General features: G+C 42.2%; 1 protein-coding gene across 10 annotated transcripts in view; it reads left to right on the top strand.

The window, feature by feature from the left end:
* Positions 1-17,507, top strand: part of LOC118506050 (hemicentin-2-like) — a 283,028-nt gene extending 265,521 nt beyond the window's left edge. For 9 of the 10 annotated variants that reach the window (XM_036042691.1, XM_036042684.1, XM_036042688.1 and 6 more), the window contains 2 exons: positions 10,732-11,028; positions 11,201-17,507. In XM_036042691.1, coding sequence (XP_035898584.1) covers positions 10,732-11,028; positions 11,201-11,568 — 665 coding nt within the window. In that variant the 3' untranslated portion in view covers positions 11,569-17,507. The remainder of the gene's footprint in view (positions 1-10,731; positions 11,029-11,200) is intronic. The other variant, XM_036042693.1, reaches the window with a different exon arrangement.
* Positions 17,508-26,094: the final 8,587 nt, after the last annotated feature.

Raw genomic sequence — 26,094 nt, 5'->3', positions numbered from 1 at the left:
AAAGCCGTTAGAACTGACCGCCTAGAAGTTGTTTGGAACTTTTCACAGCCAAAATTGATTTTTTTTTTTTTGCAATCTCGCTTGTAACCCGATGAATGGACGGGTTACGAGCTTGAAATGCATTTGACAGGTTGGCTTTCGCGTAGATCACAGGAAATTGTTGATTGTTAGGGAACACTCAAGCCCCAGAACCTTGACGGTAGCGTGCCCAGGCAGATTTGGTCATTGTTTTGAACAATAAAAAAAACAGAAAGATATTGTTTGCTGCTGAGGTCATTTGGAGTCTCTTCGATCAACTACACTCTCGTTGTCAGAAAGAATTTTTCACGATCGCTCAACTTAAGTAATTGTCAAATTGAAAGCTTTGTATCTGGAAAGCACATTTAGTTTTGTATAACTATGTCCTTCCTGGCCATAGGAGATCTTCACCGTTTGGAGCGCTATTCTTACCCAGGATATTCTTCACCACATAGACAGATTAGCACCTGCTTTCAAGTTAGAACGCTTGAACCATCAGGTGATAAAAAATCGGATTTTCTCAGATTTGTTGGATATAACAGTCTCAAACAAAAGAAAACTCGGAATCCGTCAATCCAGAGTAGGACTTTGGCTACTTCAAATCAAACATTAATGTAGGTACATAGTGTCTATTACACAATTACAGTTGAGTACTAGGACACAGGACCATAGCATATGACTCTTCTTCTTCTTTTTCCTTGGGACTACAACCTCGAGAAGTCTCGGCCTACCATTTCTGGCTTTCAGTTTTACCCGTAGCAAAGTACTTGATTTTACCCGTGATCTGGAGGTGATCTGGATGGGATAAGAACCCCGGTCGTACCATATCGACCACCGGAACTGCCGTGTCTGAATGTGTCAGCTTAAGTAATAAACAATTTATTGATCACGCATAATTTCTTCAGTGATGCTTGTTATTCCAATTCTATCTTCCAATAAAGCAATCGAAACATAGCTTCTTGCCATACTTCACATTGTTCCCAACCATAAAGACGGATCATCCCTACAATGGGTAATACAATATCATAGAATATAGATTAAAACACGTTTCAAAGATAAAATAGCAATACGTACCAAGGCACACAGTCCAAAGCGAAGTCACCAGCGGACGAACAAACCGCAGGACGCGCTAGGTACGGGAAGTTATAAATGATTTTTTCATTTGCATGCAGCAGTTGCGCCATCGAGCTTAGGGGGGCCTCCATACAATAGACACACAATTTCGAGGGAAAAACGTACAAAAAACCAGCATTATTGTACAGTAGATGTATCTTTCACATTTCTATCGTACCCACCTTTTTGCATGCACACCACTAAACCCTACTTACTTTTTACAGTGCCTTACAGTTTCATTCCGCGTTTTTTTTTTTGCTGCGGTAATTTTACACTGTTCCCGACGTTCATTTTTTGTTTTCGCTCAACCCTACACACAGCCCCATATAATGCTTAATTGCATTTTAATTCCTAACACATTGGACTGTAATTACAAAAACCACCCATCCTTTGTAACTTCCGGTGCTGGGTTCGGGGTGAGCCCGCTACTCGCTACTACGTTTACTGACGTGTTGATTGTATCGGAAGTTCTCGATCTCGACGCTGGACGAATAGCGCAGGCCGTGTACAGCGAAAACCAGTGGTGGAAATACTGTACTGTTTAATATGCACCTTGCAACACCTGGGTGGGTCCCTTTTTTGTATCCTTTCGCCGGCACGATATTGCAGTAGGATAACGGATGGAAGGAAAGGGAAAGCACGAATCACTTGCAGCACCATCCTGACACAGATTAAAATAGCTTCACTCCAAGAAAAGGCTGTGCTGTTCACATTCAGCGCAGGTTGGAGCTCCGTTTATGGTGACTTTCCGGGTTTTTTCTCGTCATGCAATTTTTGCACTGTACCAACATTTCCATGGTCCTGTCCGTGCACGGGTGTACAATGGAAGGATAAATGCATGACAGCCGGTCAGTGGTGGCTCTGGAATCTAACCACAGCGGACGCCAACGATGACGCTGACAACTCCCGTCGGGCAGGTGTAAATTATGCAGTTTAGATTTAATCAATTTTGTGCCTGATACCCGGGTGCATGGTGCTCCGGACGGGAGCACGGCGCATATTGACTGATGAAGTAGAAAACATGCAATTTGAAGTTCGTTTTGTGTGCTGCACGCTTCGCCTAAAACTTAGACTTTTGGGATGTTACTCAAATGCATTCTGATGCTATACATCGTATGTCCCTGAATGATTATATTGAGTCCTAACTTTTGTTGGACATATACTTGGATACTTTGGTCTCCATATATAGACTATATTTGGTTGAGTCTGATTGTTTCAGCATAATCAAATTCGTAGATAGGAAATATCTTCGTCCATTGATTAGAGCTAGTATCGAATTCTCGCCAATGATTGACAGAAGCTCAAGGACACTCTCAATATATGACTGAACTTTCCACTCTGCCAGATTCAAAACCATAAGAAAATAATCGAGGTTGCTCATACATTTATTGCGCCAAAAAGCATTATATGCATCCTAAACGATATCAATTCAGCAACTGAAAATTTAAATAATTTAACAGTCAATCTTAATCGTCATTTATCTGCTCTATCGACGAGATTCGGTTTTTCGTTTTAGGATTTAAAATATTTTTTATAAAAGTTAATTCAACATTTCCCGTATTGTTACAGTAGTTCCAGGTGCATACTCACTGCGTACTTCATTCACTAAACACGCAAATGCATTCATTCATGTACGGTGCTAAAGTTCACAAGACGCAATACACGTACGGAGCATTTGGTAAATGTGCAATTAACGTTTAAATTTAGCACTGTATGCATAATTTATGTGCAACAGTAACGTATTGCGTACAGTAAATGTTATGTTTTTGAATCAAAATGGCTCAGTTAATCGTCGTGCGAAGTAAATCTTCAGAATGAAATTTATTCTGTGCGTCATATTGCTTGCGTAATTTATATGTTTGCCCTTTTGCGCCGGGTTGCAATGCACGTTTGAAATGACGCAAATGAACGTTCCGCGCTTAGGTATGGTAATTCACATTGTACCAAGAAACATATCGAGTTTACTAGTAGCAAGGAAGGGATTTTTTGATAAATTTGTTCAATTTGTTCATTCAAAGGACAATGGCATGAAATTTTGAAAATGGAACCGGATACAAACAGAAGTCTAATTCTTCACTAATTTATTAAATCCAAGACCTTGGAAATATTTTTAATATTAATAATATTAGTAATAATAAGTATTTTATTATGCAGGACATAAGGACATTGAAATATATTAAAATGAGTTTTATTAGCTATTCTTTTCCATATCGGGCAGCCTTGGCTAAGGAGCTTTTGGCGATATGTATTTTGTGTGAAAAATGTTTGCAAAGTAATTTATTTTTCATTGTCATTTTGAACAGAATTAATTAATGAACGATGCTTTGTTTGGGGTTCTTATGATTGTCCTAGGGTATTTAAACAAGGCTGTTAGAGCAACGTTGTTTTTTTTTCAATAAGATCTTAATATCTTCGAAAAGTAAAGGGGAGTGAACCTTGCAGGACACCTGCTACCGTAGTGTATTGATTAGAGTTTTTATATATTTTAGATATTTATGTATTAGATTGATTTAAGGAGCGTCCTGGTGGTAATGGCGACAACAGTGCCGGTCTTAATACGGCAGGACCGGGGAGGAATGGGTTCAAACCCCATTTGGACCGTTCCCCACTAGTGAGGACTGACTGTCCAGCTACGTGGTATCATTAAGCCCAGTAAGCCAGAAATGGCAGGCTTGATCAAGAGGTCGTAAGGCCAAAGAAAACAAAAGATTGTAGTAATTGTATAGCCAAGCGAAATATGTTTGAATAAAAGACATTTTTGCCAAATGGAATCGAAAACTTTCTCGCTATTGAATAGTACCAAACCATTTCATGTATTAGTTGTTCTAATGTACTTAACGGCTTTGGCATGGTGGTGTAGTTGATGCGTTGTCGGAAGAGATGATTGGAAGCCAATTCGACATAAAGAAATGCTGTTTTCTGATTCAGTGTGAAGGTTAATTCGCTTCTGAATAAATTTTTAACATATTTTTCCGATACAACTGACTGATACAACTGGGGAAGGATTTTTGTGTTCCTGAGTCAAGGAGCGTTCGGTAGCCGAAGCGATATCGACGGCAGTCTTCGCATGGTTGGACTGGTGTTCTTTTACGTTGTGATATCGGGTGGCCAAATATAAGGTAGACGACACAACGTAAATAACGCATAAAACATGTAATTAATTTATTAAAACTAAGTGTGCGTGCACGCCACAGCACAACACGCCCTTGTCGGTGTCGGCAGCCAGATGATCAGTCCTCTCGAATCCTGACCCTGCGACGAAGGACAATCCCACCGAGCGATCGTTCTCTTCTCTCGTCGCTGGAAACTCGTACTCGTCAACCGGCAGGAGGCTTCTCGCTGAGAGAGGCAGGCCCAACAGGTTCCAACCACATCCAGACTGCCTCTCAATACGCAGGGCTTGACTGCCTTGCGACGGGTTGAATCAAGTCACAGAAAGCCAGAAATAGCAGGCCGAGACCTTTGAAGTGCCAAGAGCTTAATTAAAGATATTAAATAAAACGCATAATTGAAACAACGTAGTTAGCAATGATTATATATTTAATATTTTAATGAACGGAAAATAATAAATGAATCTTCAGATAACGCTTGCATTCAGAGCCATAATCAAAGCATTTCCATTTCCTTTGCAATCATTTTCGATACCGAGCTAAACAGTACAGACTCCACTAAATCCAGACCTCCTGTCGGACTCTTTTCACCTGATGCATCCCTAGATCAGGTTCATATTCCACGACAATTCTCGTTGTTCAAAATCCAGTTTTGGATAAATTTCCCTTTAAAAGTGCTATAAATCTATCACCCGGCAAGAAATGACGCTGCATCGGTAGATTACATTTTGTTTTTTTACCTTTCGCTGCTTACCTTACACAGTCTTGTAGCTTTCCGTTTCAAGCCAGCTGATTTTCCACTTTCAGCAAACACACACATACAGTTTCTTGAAAAGGAATAATATCAAAATCGTATAAACGTACACCTTTCCTCGAAATTGTTTCACTTCCCATTTTTCTGTGTCTATCCTTTCCATCGCTACGTAAAACAGCGTTGGAACAAAAACTTCATTAATGGTAAAGTTATAAAATCCACCTGTAAAGCGCTGGTCATTCTTGTTCGCTTTCCTGTAAGTGCCTGCAAGGGTTGGTTGGATATTGTTAAGCACAGTCTTTCCTTTTCACACCATGCTTCGTCCAGTCTCGCCTTTCTCACGGTTGATTCAATACAGGAAATGTTGAAACTAGCGGAACGGATCCGAGGAAAACGAGAGAAACAAAAAACTTTCCCAAAACTGACCTTTCGCAAATGATAATCCCGGTTTTGCCGTGCATGCCTTACGGTGAACAAGGGACAACGCAAAAAGTACAAAAGAAGAGAAAAAGAAGCACTACTAAAATAGTCGAACATGTCCAGTAAAATCTCCCACCACCTGCTTTTAAGAAGTATAAAAAGGTTCCTCTAGGATAGAAAAAATACTAAATCCGGTAAAAGCATTAGTGTTCGATTAATTAACATAGAAATGTGTCCTTTGCGAACCTTGCCGAGTCTGTTTTTTTTTGTTCTCATTCGTGCTTACCAAGCTTTTCCACGTACACGGAGAAAAACAAAGCGTCCAACGACAACCTTCACGACCAGCGGTAAAGCAAATGGGAACCACCCATTAGGTACGAGCACAAATGGAAGTAAACTTTGAGTGGATTTATTTTCGTTCCCTTTGCTTACGAACGCCACCACCTCCCCCCTCACATCGCTTCAGTCGCCAAAGTTTTAGTGCAAATTATTGAATTTACCAGCTCAAGCCCTGGAAAGCGGCGAAAACTTTCCGACGCTAAGAAATGGCAATCTTCGATTCTGTTCGTAAAACAAAATCCTGAGTAATTGAGAAAGCACCGACCGAGTTTACGGCTGCCGAACTGTCACCGGGTTTTCCAAAGCGTCTTGGGAACTGTGAGCGAGTTTTCACTATAGCTGACGGGTGAAGTGAGCGAGAAGGTGAAGCGTGCGATTGGAAGAAAACATGCTTTTTGCTTTCGGATCAAATAAATACACTAATTGAAGGCAAACCGTCATTATGGGTTCTAAAGCCAGTAGTTACGGAGCGGGAATGAGTTGTTTGCTGCTTGGTGTTGAATGCTTTAATTCAATAACCATTGTTAAGGTTGCGTAATGTCTGCTAAAATATAAAATAAAGTTTCAAAGAAAAAGCAATTCTAAATTAACATTCTGGATGAAACTTGACATTTGCTTCAATTGTGTGTTTGAGCGTTTGAGCATTTGGTCTAAGAGCTTATGTGGAGCTTCCCTTCCTGTAACTTCATCTGCATACACCAACACGGCTTTTTGGACGAAAGAACAACAACCACAAACCTGACACAATTTGTGAGCAACTGTCACATATCTATTGACGCTGGTTTCCAGATTGTTGTCATCTATACTGAACCTTCGACAGAGTATTTCACAGTATCCTACCCGCAAACTCGACAGGCTTGGTCAACCTGCACCCTTGGTGAACTTGATCAGCTCCTATCTGGTTGGTCGATCCTATTCTGTAAGGATATCGTTCCACAGGACAGCAACCTCAGATCATTGTTATTTTTGCCATATCTCAATGATCTGTCCTTGGTGCTTCCAGACGACAATTACCTGCCATATGTAGACGGTGCTAAAATATTTAGACAAATACTTGAACTTGAAGACCACGAGGCTTCAGGTTGAGCGAGTTTAACAGCTATTGTAACTAAATTGCTGGGTCGACAAATGTATTGCGATCACTTTCTACCGATCACGAGCTCCAGCAGTCTTCGATTACGCCCTAAACGCTCAGTACCTCGGAACCTTTTCTGGGAAATCTGAGGTTTGACACATTGCCGTCCTTCAACGCGCACTCGACTGCTTGGATTGGTTTTAAACATGATTGGTGATGCGATATTCGGTCGGTGATTATGAAAGCCAACATAGTATGGTAGTAAGAAGATTTAGCTCTTTGCATACCCCTCGTGGCATCACCGTCTTAATTATAGGACTAGGTGTCTGATGCTTGGGATGTCCCTTTTTGATTAAACGCTGTCTGTGATGTGTTCGAGCATGGTATTCCCACTGCTGAGTTTGTCAATCGTGTCAGTAACAAGCGTTTGCCTGCCGGTTAGCGTTTTTCTGTTTTGTGATCCCTTGTAATATGTGTAAAAACTTTTAAAAACTGTGCTATCGAGAGGACTAAGCAGCCCATCGAGTTATGATAATAATAACAAAATCACTATTCAAGGGAAGCCAATAACATCAAACACTCAAAATAAAATTTCGCATTATCTAGCAAAAAGCCTACACCAACTTAGATTCAGGATTTATCTATGTAATTTATAATAAATTAAGCTGAATTTTAATCCCACTACGCTTCGCCAATGATAAATTCCATCCCAAGTGCCGTATGCCCAAGGAATAGAGTGCGCTTCTCTCGCATCGCCAAACGTTAGCCAGAAATGGGAACACACCCAGACCAGAAAGAAGAAGCATGAAAATTTCTCCCAAAATTCGAGATCTGGGCCACACGGTACAGTTCCTCCGTTTGCTGTGCCACGTTAAACAGTTTACATTAGTCCTAAATCACGATCCTAGCGGCCGGTCCATCCATTAACCGGGCCATGGGCCGACTGCGGAATGGGGAGCAGTGGACGACGACCTCCACAGGGTCCACAGGCAGGGCCAAAACGAAAGTCATAATGTAAACATTGTCAGTGACGACGATAATGATAATGAAGGAATTTGGCTGGAACGCACCGAGAAAAAAAAGGCTCCAACGCAAACAGCTGGGCACCCCGTGCTGCACCCTAACGCACGCCCGGCACGCCCAAGCGCCCCTATACATATCCGGAGCTTGGTAGTGAGGGGTCACGGCTTTGGTTGGCCCCGCGGGAAAAAGTTGTTGGACGGTAGCTTCGATGGTGGGAAAAAGATATCCCTGTCCAGAGAAACAACCTACGGCGGGTCGCTACCCCGGGTTGTAGGGGCGCCCACTGTTTCTCTCAATGGAATGCTGTAAACGACGCGACGGAAATGAATCGCTGTTGATGTTTAATTTTAGTCCAGTCCGCCCATCGGACCAAATGGTTCCCATGAAACGTAACGCTGCACGGCATCAACAGCACGGATGGATGACAGTTTTTGCGGCAAGGACAAGGGCGTGTGTACGACGAGGCAGCAGGACAGGCAGTTCGCTTAGTTTTGGGGGTGTTTTTTATTTTTCACGCCTCGTTGAGAACGCCCCCGAATGAGAGGACGGTTGATGTGTTTTTTTTTTTTTGCTGTGGTCTCTCACTTGCCCTCTGTGTATCTGTAACCATCCAGTATCGTTTAGATAAGGACAATCTCATTTTTCATCCAATGCCACGCCTTCCGAGTGTCCTGCAGGAGGTTGCTAGACAAAACCGTGAGACTTTAAGCTTCACCGCTCTGTTGGTTTAGAACAGCTGCTTTGTACTTGTTGCGGTTTGATGAGCGGGTCAATCTGCATGGTGTGGGGACGCAATTAATTGTAATGCCCAGTCCCAGCCTACCATCGTCGAGTGTAATCAAGCCCTGATTCGCATACCCCGGAACGTCGGGCGGAGAAAAGTTCTTATCCCTGACATTAATGACCGATTGTTTGATGGAACAAACAGCACACAAAACCAGAGCTAAAATGGCGTACCACACAAGGTCAGATGTGGTGAAATTTGTTTGATTTGGTAAAGCAACACAAACACTTGCTACCGTTTCGCTGGACTGAAGTCGTATACAAGAAGCCGCAAATAACAAGGTGTGGTAGAACATGTACCGTCGGTACGACGGCGCTAGAAGGTACGATTGGTTGTCAATACGCGTCTGGCAAAGTACAAGGAAAACACGCATAAATGTTGTACTCGTTATTGATACATGATGTTCGCCATCGTGTATGTAATCTGTTTTAGCCGATGGCTGTTTGTGGGGAGTTGATCCATCAAGCACCGTGCCTCGTTCCTGGGAAGTGAAATGTAAGGATAAACGTGTCATACGTTTACATCTTCTTAGAACTTTAAAGGAAGAAGAAAAACGCGATGTCCCAGCAATTGTTTGTGGACACGTATAGTTTCTGGCTAACTGTTGTTCAAGCTCAAATGTTCCAATCCTTAATCCCATTTTTAATGTATTGCCGATAGGTTTCATGAGTACTACCCATTAATTGTCACTGAAACCATCAAAATATATCGCTTATCGCATATCAAATTCATTGCTTTGAATTATAGAATTACAATGGAATCTAATCTCAAATTTTAAGGTTAAGTACAGTGACCGATAGGTCCTGAAATCCATTGCTCGGTCGAAGGATTGATTATGCAGCTTCCTTACTTATCGGGCGCTACCACGTCCACAGTTTAGTGCCGTCTTCTGTCAATCTACTATCCCAGCGGACAACGCAAAGGGAGTTGATGGCGGGCACATCAACTCCATTACTCTATCTCAGTTTGGGCCATCCACGCCTCCTCTTTCTATGTGGATGGCCTAAGTGGACTTTGCGAACTAGGTCGTCCGGTATCATTCCCATGGCGTGACCAACCTGACGAGTCTACTTCGCTGCACGATGAGGAGGTCACCGTACGACTCCTTCATTATCCAACCCCACAGATAGGGTCAAAAATTCTTCTGAGCATCTTGTTCACGAGCCTGGCTGCGAGGGTTTCGTCGGTTTTGGACAGTACCCATGTTTCAGAGGCGTATGTCCCCGGCTTACTGGCGCACTTTGGAGTGGAGAAGTTTCCTCATGCTGTTACTATGGGTAAATTTATTAATTGTTATAATCAAGTCAAGGAAGCCAGTAAGCCTATGCTAAGTCTATTCTTGATTGTAGAGCCAATGAAGTCCAAATTATTATCTAAAACAATTTGGAACGGTTTTTATTAAATGTTACAAAGTTTACCGTACAGTAACTATCATTATTAAACAATTGTTATAACCTTGTAGTTCACTAACCGAAATCTGCGAATGCCAACCTTGAATATCCCATTTTATCTAGAGTTTTCCTTCATCAAACCTTTATAGGATCTTCCTATAATATCCTCCTCACGATCAATTTATTATTGTTCACGATTATCGAGGTTCGTGCCATAATCGCATCACTGCAGAACGCTTGCGATGCTTTACGCACAAACAGGGCCCCTGCTAGAACCTACAGAAACTGCGTACTGTGAGCAAATTAATGCACAGATTTCAAACTCATAACAATTTCAACGAGACTGCACACATGATTAGATTTCGTATACCCTACAGGACTCTCGCACTGCACCAGCTGTGCCATCAATCTTTCCCCAGAGTGTTTTGGGCTGCTCAATAAAGATGCCTTTCACTGTCACACTGACATCATCTAGGCCAGGGACACAATTCCTCCTGAACGCTCACTTCGCTCAAGCGAAACCGTTCGGAATATATGATGAACATACGCTTCCTCCGAGACATTCCACGAACAAACCTATCGCAAAACGTTCAAAGTTCATCTCAATTCCATTCTACCGATGCGCAACACACCGACACACACAAAAAAATAGAAAGACATCTAACTGAACCTCGTTCTGTGTCTTTTTTGTTTTTGTTTCGCAGTGCCAACGGCAACAATAATTGGTGGACCGGATCTGCACGTAGACAAGGGCAGCACTATCAACCTTACCTGTGCGGTCAAGTACAGTCCCGAGCCGCCGGCGTACATCTTCTGGTACCATCACGACGAGGTGATCAGCTACGACTCTAGCCGGGGCGGTGTTTCGGTCATCACGGAGAAAGGTGACGTCACCACCTCACACCTGCTGATACAGAACGCCGATCTGGACGACTCGGGCAAGTACTCCTGCTCGCCGTCGAACGCCGACGTTGCCAGCGTACGGGTGCACGTCCTCAACGGTAAGTGTAACCATGGCCGGGTGTTTCTATTGTTTCGGGCAGCGAACGGGGTGGGGCCAAGATGCATGACTGGGAGGGAAAACTTTTCCCTCCACTTTGCGCTCTGCGCCTTGCCGGAAAAACACTCACACATTCACTCGCAACACACCGCTCCTATTAACGCTGATATCAGTTCGCGCGGTCGTTTCAGGTGAACATCCGGAGGCGATGCAGACCGGAGGCGCCTCGGTTGTCGTTTCGTCGGACGGTCGTTCGGTGCTGCCACTGATACTGCTCGCACTGCTGCTGCTGCTTCACACGATATCACCATCCGCATCCGTGACCGTCGTCTCGGCGATACCACCCCTCCAGCACGACCGGCGACCGACCTCAAGCCAACGAAAGCCCTCGGTGGCTCGGTTGGCTTCACCGTGCACCGGTTGCTGTAGCAGTCTGCGGGCCCGGCATCATCGTCAGGTGGCTTCGAATGTTCACCACTACATTACCGACACTGTCAGCCTCGACAAACGGTCGTCCGTGCGGTGTGATTCTGTGAGATGATAAACCCCTATCGATTTGGTCTGAGTGCCGTAGTGTCGTACCGAACGAAATCGGGTTCTTTGTGTCATTCCTTCTTTCCCGTACATTTGCAGTCTCGTTTGCGTTTATTTTCGACTGTATGAAGTAGTGCAGCAGTGTGATTGTACCGTGATGGTTCGGAGGAAACCGTTCATAAATCCGTTCCTTGTCCCGGGAGACATCGGCAGCAGTGAGTGAGTTTGTGAGAAGATGCGATTTTGTGGCTGTCTGCACTAAGCGAGGTGCACTGAGCGATAGAGAAAATACGGTAGAGCACCGACGCAACGCCACCCATCGGCAGGGACGTCGAAAACACAAATGAAATCAATAGACAGGTGGTTTTATTGCGGCTGTTGGATAAGATAAATTTGATTTGTTTCATTGTTTTCTAAGTGCAAACTATCTCTCTGCCTCTGGTTGATTCCTGTGACAAGGATTGATTTCAGATCTGGTGTGATTTATTTCAGTTAACTGAACTCACTCGTAATGTGTTTTACTGTGGGAAGACGAAAATGTTGCACAAAATGTCTCTAATTTAAATTTATAATATTTCTTTTAATTAAAAAAATAATCAATCAAATATATTTACAAACTTTGCCGTAAACATTTGAATGAAAAACGAACGGTACAAATATAGCACGTGTGTGACTTGCAAACACCGAAAGCCGTTGATCCGACGGGAAGCGTTAAGTTTTACTTTTGAAGTAGCAAATCATGTTTTGTTCGTTTTGCAAAGAGTTGTAAAAAAAATCTCAATCCTGTAAGACAACCAGACGAATCGATGGAAGGAAGGAAGAAAGTACATTTGAGCCCGTGCATAGCGAAAGATACGATTGCTTTACCGTATCACCAAAAGGAACAAATGTATCAAAACGACTTTATTTCCAAAAATATCTAGATAAATCAATCAAATTGATAGTAGCATAAGTAAATTAATGCAACTTTGGTAATCATAACCGGAACGGGGGGAATCACAACTTTCTCTGACAGGACATCTTGTACATAGATAAAAAATATATATAAAAAACTGAAACCTGTAAACACATTCAAACCCACATCCGTAATACAAAAGTATGACAACAAAATTACAACAGAATACTAGAAATCCTAAATTGAAACCTAGCTCCCGCAACACAAAACACCCAGACAACAGTACACTCAACCAGAAAACGAAACAAAAAGAGAACGTTCAATGTTGTCAAGTGAGATTTTAACCATAATGTAGTTTTTGAAGTATAAAAAAACGGTATAAATTAAACGGGCAGGTTGGAAAATCATTGTATGTAAAGTAATCCGTAGACAATGGATTATGGGATGGGATAATTTTCAGTCGACAACAAGCAAAAAAAGAGCACAAAACATAAAGATGATGAAAACACATTTTACATGTGATTTTTTTTTGTGTTTCTTTCCCCATTTTCTCTCTATGGCTTTAGTTTTCCCATGGTGTGGTGTACGTTTGTTATAAAAAAAACTGCTGCTGTATATAAAATATGTAAGACTAGAGTCTATAATTTCACAACTATACCAACCAACCAACCACACACTAATACAAGCAACGAAACATTGTTGATGAAAAAAACAAATGAGAGCAAAACTACCAGCAAAAGGTGGTAGATTTACTTGAAAAGAAAATGTTTTTAATTATTCTGCAGAGTGATGTTGCGCCCCTTCATGATAACATTAAACATGGATGCTTTGGCGAATGACGAGGCAAAAGGAAAATTTCTGAAAAAAATCTGATTTTTCTTCTCTGGTTAATGGAAAATATTGACAATTGTCTTAAAAATTAAATACAGACCAGCCAGTATTTGTCTTGATTTATGTGTTCACCATGTTTTTATGGAACTCTATTTGAGACTCGGATTCTTCTATTTCTTCCCTGGCACTACAACATCTGAAGGTGTCGGCCTGCCATGTTGGCATTATGTGACTTCATTTTACCCATTGTTGAATAGCCAGTCCGGAGAAGCGGTTTCTGGATGGGATTTGAACCCCGGTCCTACTATGTGAAGACCGGCACCGTTATCGCCTCGGCCACCAGACCGCCCATATTTAATTTCAGTATATGTTTATTATTTTGAAATTCTGAACCGTTTAATAATGTTTGCGATTAATTGCAGGGTGTTCAGCGTAAATTTGACAGTTTCCTACGGTTAAAGGAGCAAAATAGGAAAAATTAACCATTTCGCACAATTATTTTTGAAGAATGAGTAGCTTTTGATGCCATTAATTGAAACTATTCAAAATATCCGCTTTCGGCTTCGATTACGGGCGCGATCCAGAGCAAGCCCGATCGAGCGTGTGCCTGGTATGGGCCGCAAAAAAAAGGAAATAATTTTCTCCACTAGTTTCGTCTTGGCGTTGCTGGCCGATCGATTAAAGTCACGCGCCCTAGACAAAATAACCCAGAGGATTGGGATCCTCTTTCTAGCCATATGGTAAGATACGGAATCATATACGGACTACCATTGGTCACTTTAGTGATCCAAGACGTCATTATTGTGTTCAGCATCCCGACCCGAATTTCGACCTCCGGTTCATTCTGCATTTACACCTGCAGATCGATCAAGAAGGCGTCAGTGCGAACGCAATCTTATCGTTGGCAATGTTTGCCTCTTCTTGCTACTTCCTTATAATCACCATTGCTTGCTTCCACCTTACTACAGCTGGTTTTAACAGTGTTTGGAGAACCCTGCACAAACTTCATGATGTCACGGTTCTGCTTTCCGACGTGGATCAACGTTGTCGCTTATGTTGATTTGTCAAAGCAATCACAAATTATAAACATAACCGTAACTGTTATATCTTAAGTTCGTTAAAATTATTTTACTTTATTAATTATAGATTTTTGATCGACATTATGGAATTTTTAAATCTCTTTGGAGAATGTTTCAAATCAATATTGGAATGTTGCAGAACTTTACAAACATATAATGGAATATTGCAAACAGTTAGGGGAGATTTAAACTACGGCTTGGGAACATTGCAATCTGAAAGTAGATTTTCTGCTGAACTTTAGATCCAATCCGGTTACCCTCTCAAATTTTCAAGTGTCAAACAATGGATTGTTTGCATCACTGAATTGATACGGCGTTCATGCACATTCAAACAAATTTGAAACAAGAATTAGAAGAAAAAAATGTTATTTGAATTAAAATACAACTTACAATACAACTGATTGCTTAATTCCACAACTACGTTGTAAATTTTCCCTCAATGTATGCAAAATTCCATTATATCCACTTGGGTATGCATTTTCCTGCCAAACATCGCGTGACAGTGATGACAATTTTGGGCCCACTTACAACCACAATCTTGGCTCGACTTCTTAAAATATCGAGAGAGGGAGAGAGAGAAAAAAAGGATACGTACGAAAGCCAACCCACGTCGAAGTTTATTACATTTCATTCAGTTAATTAACTCATCATGATCCAACCCAAATCAAAGTTGATGTTTAATAGCCCTTACCACAGCAAACAAACAAAAAAAAAAACACAGCCATCACAGCGAACGAAATCAATTGCAAAACAATTTGTTCATAATCAGCTCATTTATGGAAACCCATTATAATGCCATTGGCAGATCCTGGCACGGTTCCAAAACCACCCATCTGCCCACGGTTTCAGTTAACTTTTGTTTCGGTTATTTTGTGGTTTCTGTTGTTTCTCGGTAGCGATAATGGGTGTGTGGTTTTACTGTTTTGCCTTTCCGGTTTTTCTTTTTCTCACAGTTTTATCAACACCGGCTTATCCAGTAACTGTTTCTGCTTCAGCCGAACCCCATCGGTGACCCCAAAAACCGGAGTGTGGTAAACGAAATCGAGCCGAACTGGAAGCAGTGAAATAAAAATGATCCCACCGTCTCTTAAGAAAAGGTTTTCCCAGTTTTTTTTTCACATGGTGAACCGGAGTAGATAAGCGCGGGGGGAAAACAATTTCCGAAAAGCAGCACAACACACACGCGCTTCGTACACGCAATCTCCGCGAGGCACGGCTGGGACGATTCGCAATATCATTAAAAAAATATTGATGCATAAATAATTGATCAGGTTCCCTGCATCACAATTTCCTCCGCATGATCCTTTGACTATCCTGTTTTTTTGTGATTTCCAACCAATATTCGGGTTCGAACAGTGACCATGGTTTTGATGGGCTTTACTTCCGAAGGCATCATCATCCTTTCCATCACGTTTGGTACTATGTTTGGGGGTGGATTTTTTTTCCTCGACAGTGCTGAGGTTTCGTATCGACCCGCAAAGCTTCTTCAATAAGAACGCAAATCAGGTCACACATAGGTTTTGTGAAAAAGCCTACCAGACATGTCAGAGGCAAATCGGAACTTTTGAATCATTCAACAGTAACAGCCAACCTCAACCGACACACCTTTCCGAAAGGCAGAAAACCTCCAGAAAAACTCTCAAAAATCAGGCACAAAGCCTGCACATTTTTCACACAATACGATCAATTTCCGCAAAGCGTGCGAACGTAGCACAAATAATTGCATACCCTCGCCCGGTTCATCTTCCAATTCTAATTCGAAAAAAGTACTGCTCACCCAGAACAGAAACACAGCACGGTGGAGAATAAATTGAGTGGCTTTCCAACTTTTGGCAGGTGGCGGCGAATCGTGCGAATATCCGCCAATCTGCCCAGACCAACCCAGAAGCAGTAGCTGTAGAAAAACCGGCAGTCTAGAGCTTCATGGGAAATTGATAAGATTGTTTTTATTGCGTGAGCAGGAAGCAACGCATCGGTATCCAGCTGCCTCGCAAAAGTGATGAAAAAGAACTTAATTTGTGTGTGTGTTTGAAGTGGCGGGAAGTTGCGGAAGAAATTGAGGTTTGATAATTGAAACCGCAGACCCACGCCTCGTTCTAATCAAATCCGTGGCTGAAGTCGGTTAGGTCGGGGAGAAAAGTTTAATTTTCATTCCGATTTCCGGTATAAATAATGAAGGGTTTGCTCAAATCTGAGGGAAAGAAAAATCAAATCAAACAAAAAGTGTAAAAACTTGTTGTAACCCTCAAAAGAGGAAAATTCGAAAAAAAAGTTTAAGAAAGAAAACAACAACGGCACGCACTCACAATCAATCAACTGAAAGTAAGTTTAAAAAAAAGCGGGAAGAAAAGCATTATTTTCTATTTCAAAACATCTTCAAAAACGGTTGGCAGTTGTTGATGATCCAAATTGAAAAATGATAGCAAAATGTGTAAATAGCAGAATACAAGCAAAAGGGGGGAAGTAAACCAACCCCGTGTAAGTGAGAAGATAATTGAACCACAAGAAAATACGAGTGGGAGAAACAGCGGAAAGTCTAGCTAATGCATTGGTTTGTTGTAATCAGATTAAGTTAGAGTACGGAAGTAAATATAGTAAAAAAAAGAGAAGAAAACGCCCCCACTAAGCTATACTCCGAGTCTCATGAAGCAGTCGCGAGCTGCTAATAACCCTGTTCCAATAATAATGATCCACAGTATGGAGAAAGAAGCGAAAGCAAAAAAAAAAAAATCCGAAACCATTTTGTAAATATCACAGTTGTAAACTAATGCCCATGATAAAAACATTAAAAAGACAAACAAAACCTGAGTGACTCGCACCGCGCAACAACAAAAAAAAAAAATCACTACAAATAAGACATAACAAAATTGAACTCAAAACACTCAATGTGACGGATGGGTAGATGGGCCGCTTGAGCATAAAACCATGGATTAAAGAGTAAGTAAAGAGAGCAAAATGTTCGCACACCCATTCCTAAAAGGATGTGGTTTGATTGCTGTGAAAAAGAAAAGAAGAGTTTGAAAAAGAGCGAGAGAGAGAGAAGGAGAGAGCACAGAAAGTGACAGAAGTGGATTGTGCAGTGAAGTGGTTTTGAAGCAAGATTAATAAATATAGCATCTGAGTTGATTATAAAACTATAAACGTTCGAGTCTTGTTTATTCACTTTCTTTTTTTTTCTTATCTGTTTTTAGTTTAGCTCCAGCTAGCTACTTCGTCCAGCTGAACCGACCATTCGATTCTACGCGACCGAAAGGATGGTACGGTCGCCCCTATCAAACAGACAGCATACCCGCGACAAGCACTCGAACCCAAGCGTCGTACTTGGATGCCCGGAGCACAATTTGTGGGCAAAATTATGAACTTCTTCAAGCTGTTGGAGCTGTGTTCTCAGATTTTTTTTTGCGCCGTTCCAACCTCCCATTTCATACTTCCCAACACAAGCCCTCGGTGCAGCCGTCGGTGAGACGGTTATTAAAATGGAAAGAATTTTATTGACCGAGTGAGTGCCGAGCGTGTACGGTACACGAGGGGCTCAGTTCTCTTCGGTGGCGACCGCTTCTTCTTTAGGTCTTTAGCAATAGGGTATGAAACGATTTTCCCCCATTTTCTGCATCCCCGGCATTGAACGGTTTCGGGCTGCCATTTTGTGCGTTTTGGAAATGCGTATAAAAACATGTTATTTATGTTAGGCGCTTGTGATAGGGACACTCCCAAGAAAATGTGTGTATCGCTGGGTACAGTATTTAAATTATTTCAATTTAGTGTTTTCTGGCTAAAGGTTCGGATACGCTGGGGAAAGGAGCGTTCCTATAGACGAACGACATTATGCCTGCTCTAGTTTGTTTTACGAGCGCAAAAAGGATATTCGTTGTATGTTTAAGAATATCCTTTAATACTGTTTGTCCCACACGGTTAGTGTTAGTTTCTCACAATAGATGACAGGCAACTTGTAGAATGAAGTGATGATAGATTCTTACTTTAAAATTAATGATGGCCCTCTTTTACCCTATTTTGTAGAACAGTTGATTATCACACTAAAGCACATTTCATTCGTGAAGTTCTAGATGGACCTATATTTTCCAGTAATAGCTTTTCTTTTTCTTTATCGTTACCATTCTTATCTTTTTATTGAGGATGATTGATGCATGAGATGTAAGACACTCTGCTATATGAGATATATGATAGGATTGTTCCTGTTGGATGAGATGTATGGGGCTGGTGCCGCTATTGGCATGGCCACAGGACCCACACGGTAGACCGGTGTTCGAATTCAATCCAATCCGCCGTCCCGTATGCAGGACTGACTATCAAGCTACGGGTAAGATCAAGTCAACCTTTTGCGGTTTTAAAGCAAAATAATAAGAAAAGAGATAGCCTTGAAGATATGGCTTGGTGTCCAATTCGTTTCCAGGAAACACGGTCCATGGCTGCACTCCTGCTCCCCTGGCTGCACCTACTCTCCTATAGGGCACCCTCCACTTGATCCAGCCAACGAGCGTTGGCTGTGCAAATTAATCGTTGACGAGCACATTTCTGGTAGAACATGATTCCGGCAGCCTCATCACGCACCCTAACCAACGTATCCTTCCGGTTTTGTCAACCGTCAGGATGTCTGCATCGTCAAACAGCTCAGCTAGCTCGTAGTTCATTCTCAAGATCAAGATAGACCGTAGCACTCACCGCTCGGAAATGGCGAGTGCATTGGAGTCCTCCGCCAGCATAGTCCAGGACTTGTGCCCGCAGAGAACTACCGGCCGTATCAGTGTGCGATTCGGTGCGATAGTACATTTCGTGCGTTGATGGAGTCTTTTGGATCTCAGGAGTCTGTTGAGCTCGTAGTGGGCATAGCTCCCCTTAACAATGTGCCTTCGGATTTCTCTGCTTACGTTGTTGTCCGAAGTTACAATCGTACCAAAATAGCAGAACTCCTCTACTAAATCAAGATCGTCACCGTCAACCAATACTCTGCTTCCGAGTCGTGCTGTATCACGCTTTGTCTTGGTCGCATTGATCATCGATCATATCACTATTGGCCTCGCGTTTAAATCGCGATGTACGCCTCGCACACTGCCACAAATGTCCGTCTGATGATGTTGATGTCATCAAGAAAGCCAAGGAACTGGAGAGACCGTGTGAATATCGTGCCCCCGATGTCGAAGCCCGCGCCTTAAATGTTCTGAATGAAGTGCATCATTTATTTTTGGTTTAGCACAAATCGTTTAGAAATTCTTCATCACTTCATTTATTTATACTTTAAGTATTAACGACTGACGCCATATTGCCAACACCGCGCGTGCTGACGTTTACAAGTGCATCACTAACAAGGGATTTCCTTCGTAATTTCTTTCGAAAGGTCCTATTTTTCAATACTTCAAATATAGACCTACTTACGATTTCTAACTCTGACTAATGGACTAAAAGGAACTGTCAGAGCTAAGTGGAACTGAACCGGACGGAGCAGCCTTTATTCAGATAAAACTGAACCCTTTACTGACCTAACATTGACCTTAAATTTTTAAACCTTAAAACTCCCTAGTGTCCGGCATCGTAAGCGCTCTTATTTGACGAGCATCGATCGTCATCGTCAACATCGACGTGCATCCGGTTCGTCCGGTTTCCGGGGTTTGGGTCGTCAACAGCTTGCTGGGTCACTTGGTCAAAATCATCGGCGGGCTTGTCGTCGTCATCAGCTTACAGACCTACTGCGATCAGTCGGTGTATGACATCGTCTGCATTACTGTTGGCAATCGAAAACGTCAGTGGCTGGATATTCAGCGGGCTTCTGCTCGTCAACGACTTACTGAGTGACTTCAGCACTTCTGTCAAAAGTGCATTGGTTGCGATGTTAGCGGTGACACTACTGGATGTTCCGATAGCTGGCTGAGTCGCTGCATCCCTCAACATTTGTTAAGCTCCAGGTTGGCCTAGAATGTGCTCGGGGTGATGTTGTTCTCTGTTTAGCGTTGGTATCGGTAATTCGGTTGCAGCCACAGTCGAGCCTGTTGTTATGTGTAGATGTTAAAGTAGGAATACTACTGTCATCGTGTTGATGCAGATGAGTTGAAGACTTGAGACTTCCCCCTTAACAATATGAATATTGCTTAAATTCCAATTGCCACAGTAGTCTAGGCTTGATACGCCACGTGTGTCCTGTAGTCTCTATTTTATGGATTTGAACCAGTTGAGTAAAGGAAATAACGCGGAATATTGTTCAAACTCATTCATGCCTAAAGTCATTCTTACAAAAATCATTTGATGTATTCAAATTCTTCTCCAAAACATTTTCCACCACGAAAAAGCTAAACCAACAAACGCCTAACAATTTATTGATGTCTCTATTTCTGCCAGTGCCCACACCGTCCCTGATCGGTCAAGAGCAACCGTCAGTATAATAACAAAATCAATCGTTGTTTGCATCCTATCAAACAGCTATAAATAATGTGATCCCGCACCGGACAGCTCTCGCACTGAGGACCTAAGCTGTTTTGATATGAAAATAACTCACCGATTGGTTAGCGCATGTGTGCGCCTTCCCTCGCAGCTCTTAACCATTTTGATAAGGGAGCACAACTTTGGGGTGGTCCGGGACAAAAAAAAAACACACAATGGACACCGATTAACATATTGTGAATGGAAAGTTCTTCAGTTTGATGTGTTTTTTATAGCTTTACTTGTAGGAGAGGGGAAGAAAAATCCCAACAAAAAAACTTGCCCACTTTGTAGCCGAACAACACACTTGAGCCAACTTTCAATCGCACTTCAGATGCGTCAGCACGTCCCTTAAGCTCCCGTAGGAAATGCCCTCTTTTAGGGGATCGATTGAGCCCAGATTTATTGCTAGAAGCCTATTCATTCTGCTCAACTCTACTCAATGATTTTGATTTAAGAGACAACTTGATTCAGCTCCCCTGGCCGTGTCAGCGATGGATTGGCAACAAACAATTTCGTATTCATCTTACTGGAGACCGGTTTCCGATTTGGTTCGATTTGTGAAACTTTTTACTAGCTTTTCCCAAAAGTTAATGGAAAAGTTTGCTTCACTTTTTTCTGTTTTTTTTTCTTCCCTCGAACAATGAAGCACAAAAAAACGAACCACTCCGGGACTTCGGTAACTCTTTTCCCAATTTGGCTCGTCTGCCAAAAACGATGCGAAGAAAGTACAAAATCAATCTTCTGTCCAGCGCAGTGGCAAAAGAGTTGATGCGGAATTAAATCATAATCCGGTTGAACTGTTCCAGCTATTCAATCTTGATTTTATATTTTCACGGCACCGGGGTATAAGGGTCAACGGACCGGTATCCGGGAGAAGAACTTCGATGGGATGAACATTGGATGCCCGGTAATATAGATACACTAGTGAAGCGCAAGGCAGCCCAACCCCTTCTAAGAACGATTTGCGAAAATTGGAAAGATAAGCTTGGATTTATTGCTGCTGCTTTTTACGTCGAATGGTGTTCAATTTGTTTCCATAAGAAAAGGACCATCAAAGACTATTCTTTGTTGGTTTGATTAAGACAAATTATTGAAGCTACTAGCGAGACTGTTTGCCATTGGTGTTTAATAAATATATTACCTATAATCTACAAAAGAAAAGAATAAATGAGATGCTTTTGGAGGATTCTTTCTACGAAAGCTTCAGAACATGTGGACCTGACATCTCTCACAAACTTTGCTCTTTATTACTCCGGTTGACTGAATAGCCAAATACTTATAAGTTCATCTTATAAGTCTCATCCATATAACATCACATCAACGATATTAACAGTTTTAGCGAGTCAGTTGAGGTGGTCCAGTGGTCAAGGCAACCGATGTCCCGGTCTTCATACGGCAGAACCAGGGTTCAAATCCCATCAGGACCATTCCCCCGTAGTAAGGACATACTATCCAACTACATGGTATAATTACGTCTAGTAAGCCAGAAAAGGCAGGCATGACCTAAGAGTTAGAGGTCGTTAGGCCATGAAGAGAGAGACAGATAGAACGTTCAACAGAGATGTATTGAATTCATATACTTACTTGAACTCATATACAACGTGTGTTCTGTTTCAGTCTAGTTGAGATCGGAATCAGAATTGCTATCAATCTACTCTATCGCTCTATCGTATGCCACTGTTAACATACATAAACTATGCCTTCACTTCATTTGGCCACAGCTAGAAAATTCGTCGCCGTCGGTCTAGATCCGGGGATTTGGATAGAATTTGATGAAGGTCTTTTTGGGTACAAGCAATTCATTATGACTGTGACTTTGAGGCTGGTATAATTGCTAAGAACAATAGAACAGAAATTCTTACCGACTTTAGACTCAGTTTTGTTCTCGTTTGTTGTGGAGCAGATTGAAGCTTAAGAGGAGGTCCGGTGACCGAGGCATCAGCGGCGCCGGTCTTCACACGACAGGACCGGGATTTAAATCCTGTCCAGACTGTAGCCCGGTACGCACAGAGCTGACTACCTTGCTGCGAGTAAAATCAAGTCACAGAAAGCCATAAATGGCAGGCCGAGACCTCTCAAGATTGTTGTAGCAGAAGATTCAGGATTATTTTACAATTTCTGTTAATGCCAGCAAAGGGCATGCTAACCTTGAACTTGTAATGGGATCCCTAAAATGAGGTCTCATGGGGCCACTCCGGTTCCGATTCCAAAGAAATAAGATCGTCGGTTTCATCTGGATCCATTTGGAATCTTTGACCCACCTTTGGTGAACGGGTCGACGATTTTAATAAGTTTCTATGACGCTTGACGTTACATTTGCTGTAACACATGTGTGTCTCAATGCTTCGATCAAGCAACACAGTCCTACATCGTCCCCAACGGCCATGTCAAGTGTCATTAAAATCATCGATCCATTCAAAGTTTTAAAATCGTCAAATCCATTTACCAAAGGTAGGTTGTCACACTCACTAATACTGCCAACAATGGTTCCAAACAATTCCGACGGTTCCGGCGGCTCCAGACTATTCCAACGCTTCCGAAGATTCTGTCAGTTCCAACGATCCCGACGGTTTCGGACAGTTCAGGTGCGCCTACCTTCTGAAACCAAAGATGCCATTATCCGCCTTCAAGCTATACTCTGTTCATTCCACTCCTGGTGTTCTGAGAATGGTCTTGAATTGTGCGTTGAGAAGTGTGTTGTCGTAACGTTCACGAGAAAGCGCTGTCCTCTGGTGTACAACCACACATGAAACGGTTCTACTGTTGTCCACAAAAGCTGTGTCAGGGATTTAGGAGTGCTTCTCGATGGGAAGTTGAGCTTCCACGAACAGCTCGAACACATCGTCACTAAGAGCAACTAGCTGATGGGTTTGCTTAAGCGACTTCACGGACCCGGTCTCCATCAAGACACTCTACTGCTACTTGGTGTAGTGGACTACGACGCTCGCTGTGTATCGAGTTGCTGTACCGTAGCGTAACTGCAATGCTCAGAGACTATTTGTTGCGGGACTTTTGGACTACCGGATCGACTCCCCAACACTACTCCCTGGGCTCAACTTATACGTCCCAACCAGGTCGCTCCTCCCAAGGACGCTGCTTGACTTAGAGGATCGCCGATCCCGTTTTGGCACCTTTGATCCCTTTCTCCGTATGTGCCATGAAAGTGCCGTGATAATTGTACCAGTAATCGTCACCAATCGGACATGACAGGCGCTGTGCTTTTAAATTGTATTCGAACCGTTCGTCCTCATAACCGTTAAGTGTCTTAGCAATTAGGCTTCAAAAGGGCCTTGCGTGGCCCGTTGAATTATATTAGTTTGTTACAATAAACAATTACTGTTACTGGCGCAATACACAGCTCAAAATTTTAATATTTTTTATTCATTTGGAACGGCCTGGCTGTATACAAATTGTTATGTTTTCTTGTGGATCTTCTTCTTTTTCCTTGGTAATACAACCTTGAGAGGTCTCGGCCTGCCATATCTGGCTTTCTGTGACTTCATTTTACCCTTTGTAAAGTAGTCAGCCCTAGGTACGGGGAGACAGTCTAGATGGGATATGAACCCCAGTCCTGCCTTGTGAAGACCAACGCTGTTTCTTGGGGATAGATTTAGAATAACATGTTCACACAACATTCTAATTGTTCTCTAGAACACATCCACATAGCTTACCCATACACGATACCAAACCCTACCGGCGATTCTTTGTAATGCATTATGCACACCGCAAATATATGTATTCAGAGAATCAAGGAAAACATGAATGTCGATTGGGTAGTACAAAATCGCATGGAATTAGATATTTTATTCAAATCGTGGAAAAAATGTAATGAGTGTTTTAATGCAAAACTGACTAAAATCACTTTTACATTTATTATTAGACAATTATACAATTATAAAATCAATATTAAGTCATGTATGACACAATTTGTTCCTTTTTATTCTTATTTACAAAATTGCTTCCCTCACCTATACTACTTCGATTCCATAAAAGTATATACATCAAATTATATGCAAAACAATCTTCGAACACAGCACAATCCGTAACCACACTATGTTTTAGTTTTAATTACACATGTTCTACACTGCCGGCTCCGTCCGCTGTTGTGTTTCGCATTTCACTCGAATTTCATTTCGTGCACCGTATCCCACACAGCGGCAGCACTTCATCCGTTTAGCACGGTCCGGTGGTGGCGGTAAACTGTTCAACAAAACATAAACTTTCATCAGGAAAACTAACGCTCCAATCGAGTGTGTCTACAAGCGCACGGCACGATGCGAACCTGGCTGACCCCGGAATGCGCGACCCGCCCGGAAGCTCGAGTGGAATCAAAACACTAACCACGCGTTTCAAAAGCTGGTCAACCGCGAACGGCTAACGTCCCTTCCCACCCTTTTTTTTTCTTTGCAAGCCTCGCACCGATCGAGCGGGGCGAGCCTTAAAATAATGACGCAGCCCGGGCTTTGGCACACCGCGATCGATGCAACGATTTGGTTTTCAAGCTCTGTTCAAACACCGAAACCGGGCGACGCGTAAAACATGCAAACCATAGGTGCTGCCCGATCCTTCAACGGTGTGTGTGTGTGTGTGTGTGTTTTGGGTAGCGATGTCACTCGTCCAAAATGGCCGCAGGTTCGGCTGGGTAGAACTTTGAGTGTTGGTGTTCATTTTATTAGGCCAGGTTATACGATAAGGGCAAACGAGAGTCGAAGCGGAACATCATTTACAGTAAGTTGTTGAAAAGGTTCATACGTCAATGCAATGCGACACACTTACTGCATGCCGGTGGCTGTACCGCCATCCGGATTAAATTTAGAATCATTAGGATTCACTGGTCGTTCCGCTGTGCTAAAGTCAAGTAGGTCATTATTTTTAGAGTGAAAAAAGATAACTTTTGCAACTGACAGTTTTTTCATAAAACATTCCTTCTTCTCAAAATAATGTTCCCATATCATATAGAATTAAGTAGATCAAATGAAAACTTAAATAAAAAATTCGTCCAATGCTTAATAAACAATTAAAAAATATAAACAAATTCAAACGTGTGATATCGAATTACGATTCTTGCAACCGTTTTTGGGCAACCAGGTTAATAAAAAGCATTGTTGTTCGTTAACAAGCAATATTCGGCAGCCGCTTTATGTTCACCTTCCAGTTTGATTTTTTGTTTTCACTGCTACATCATTCATTGGTTCTAACGGAAACACACGCCAAAACCTGCAGCAAAAGTTGATTCGGTAAATCGGGGAATCGGGGTTCATGTGTTTCAATCGGAAAGTTATACCGTGAGCTCATC

This window comes from Anopheles stephensi, chromosome 2 (assembly GCF_013141755.1).
Source record: "Anopheles stephensi strain Indian chromosome 2, UCI_ANSTEP_V1.0, whole genome shotgun sequence".
NCBI lineage: Eukaryota > Metazoa > Arthropoda > Insecta > Diptera > Culicidae > Anopheles > Anopheles stephensi.
This window is presented reverse-complemented; position numbering and strand designations above follow the sequence as displayed.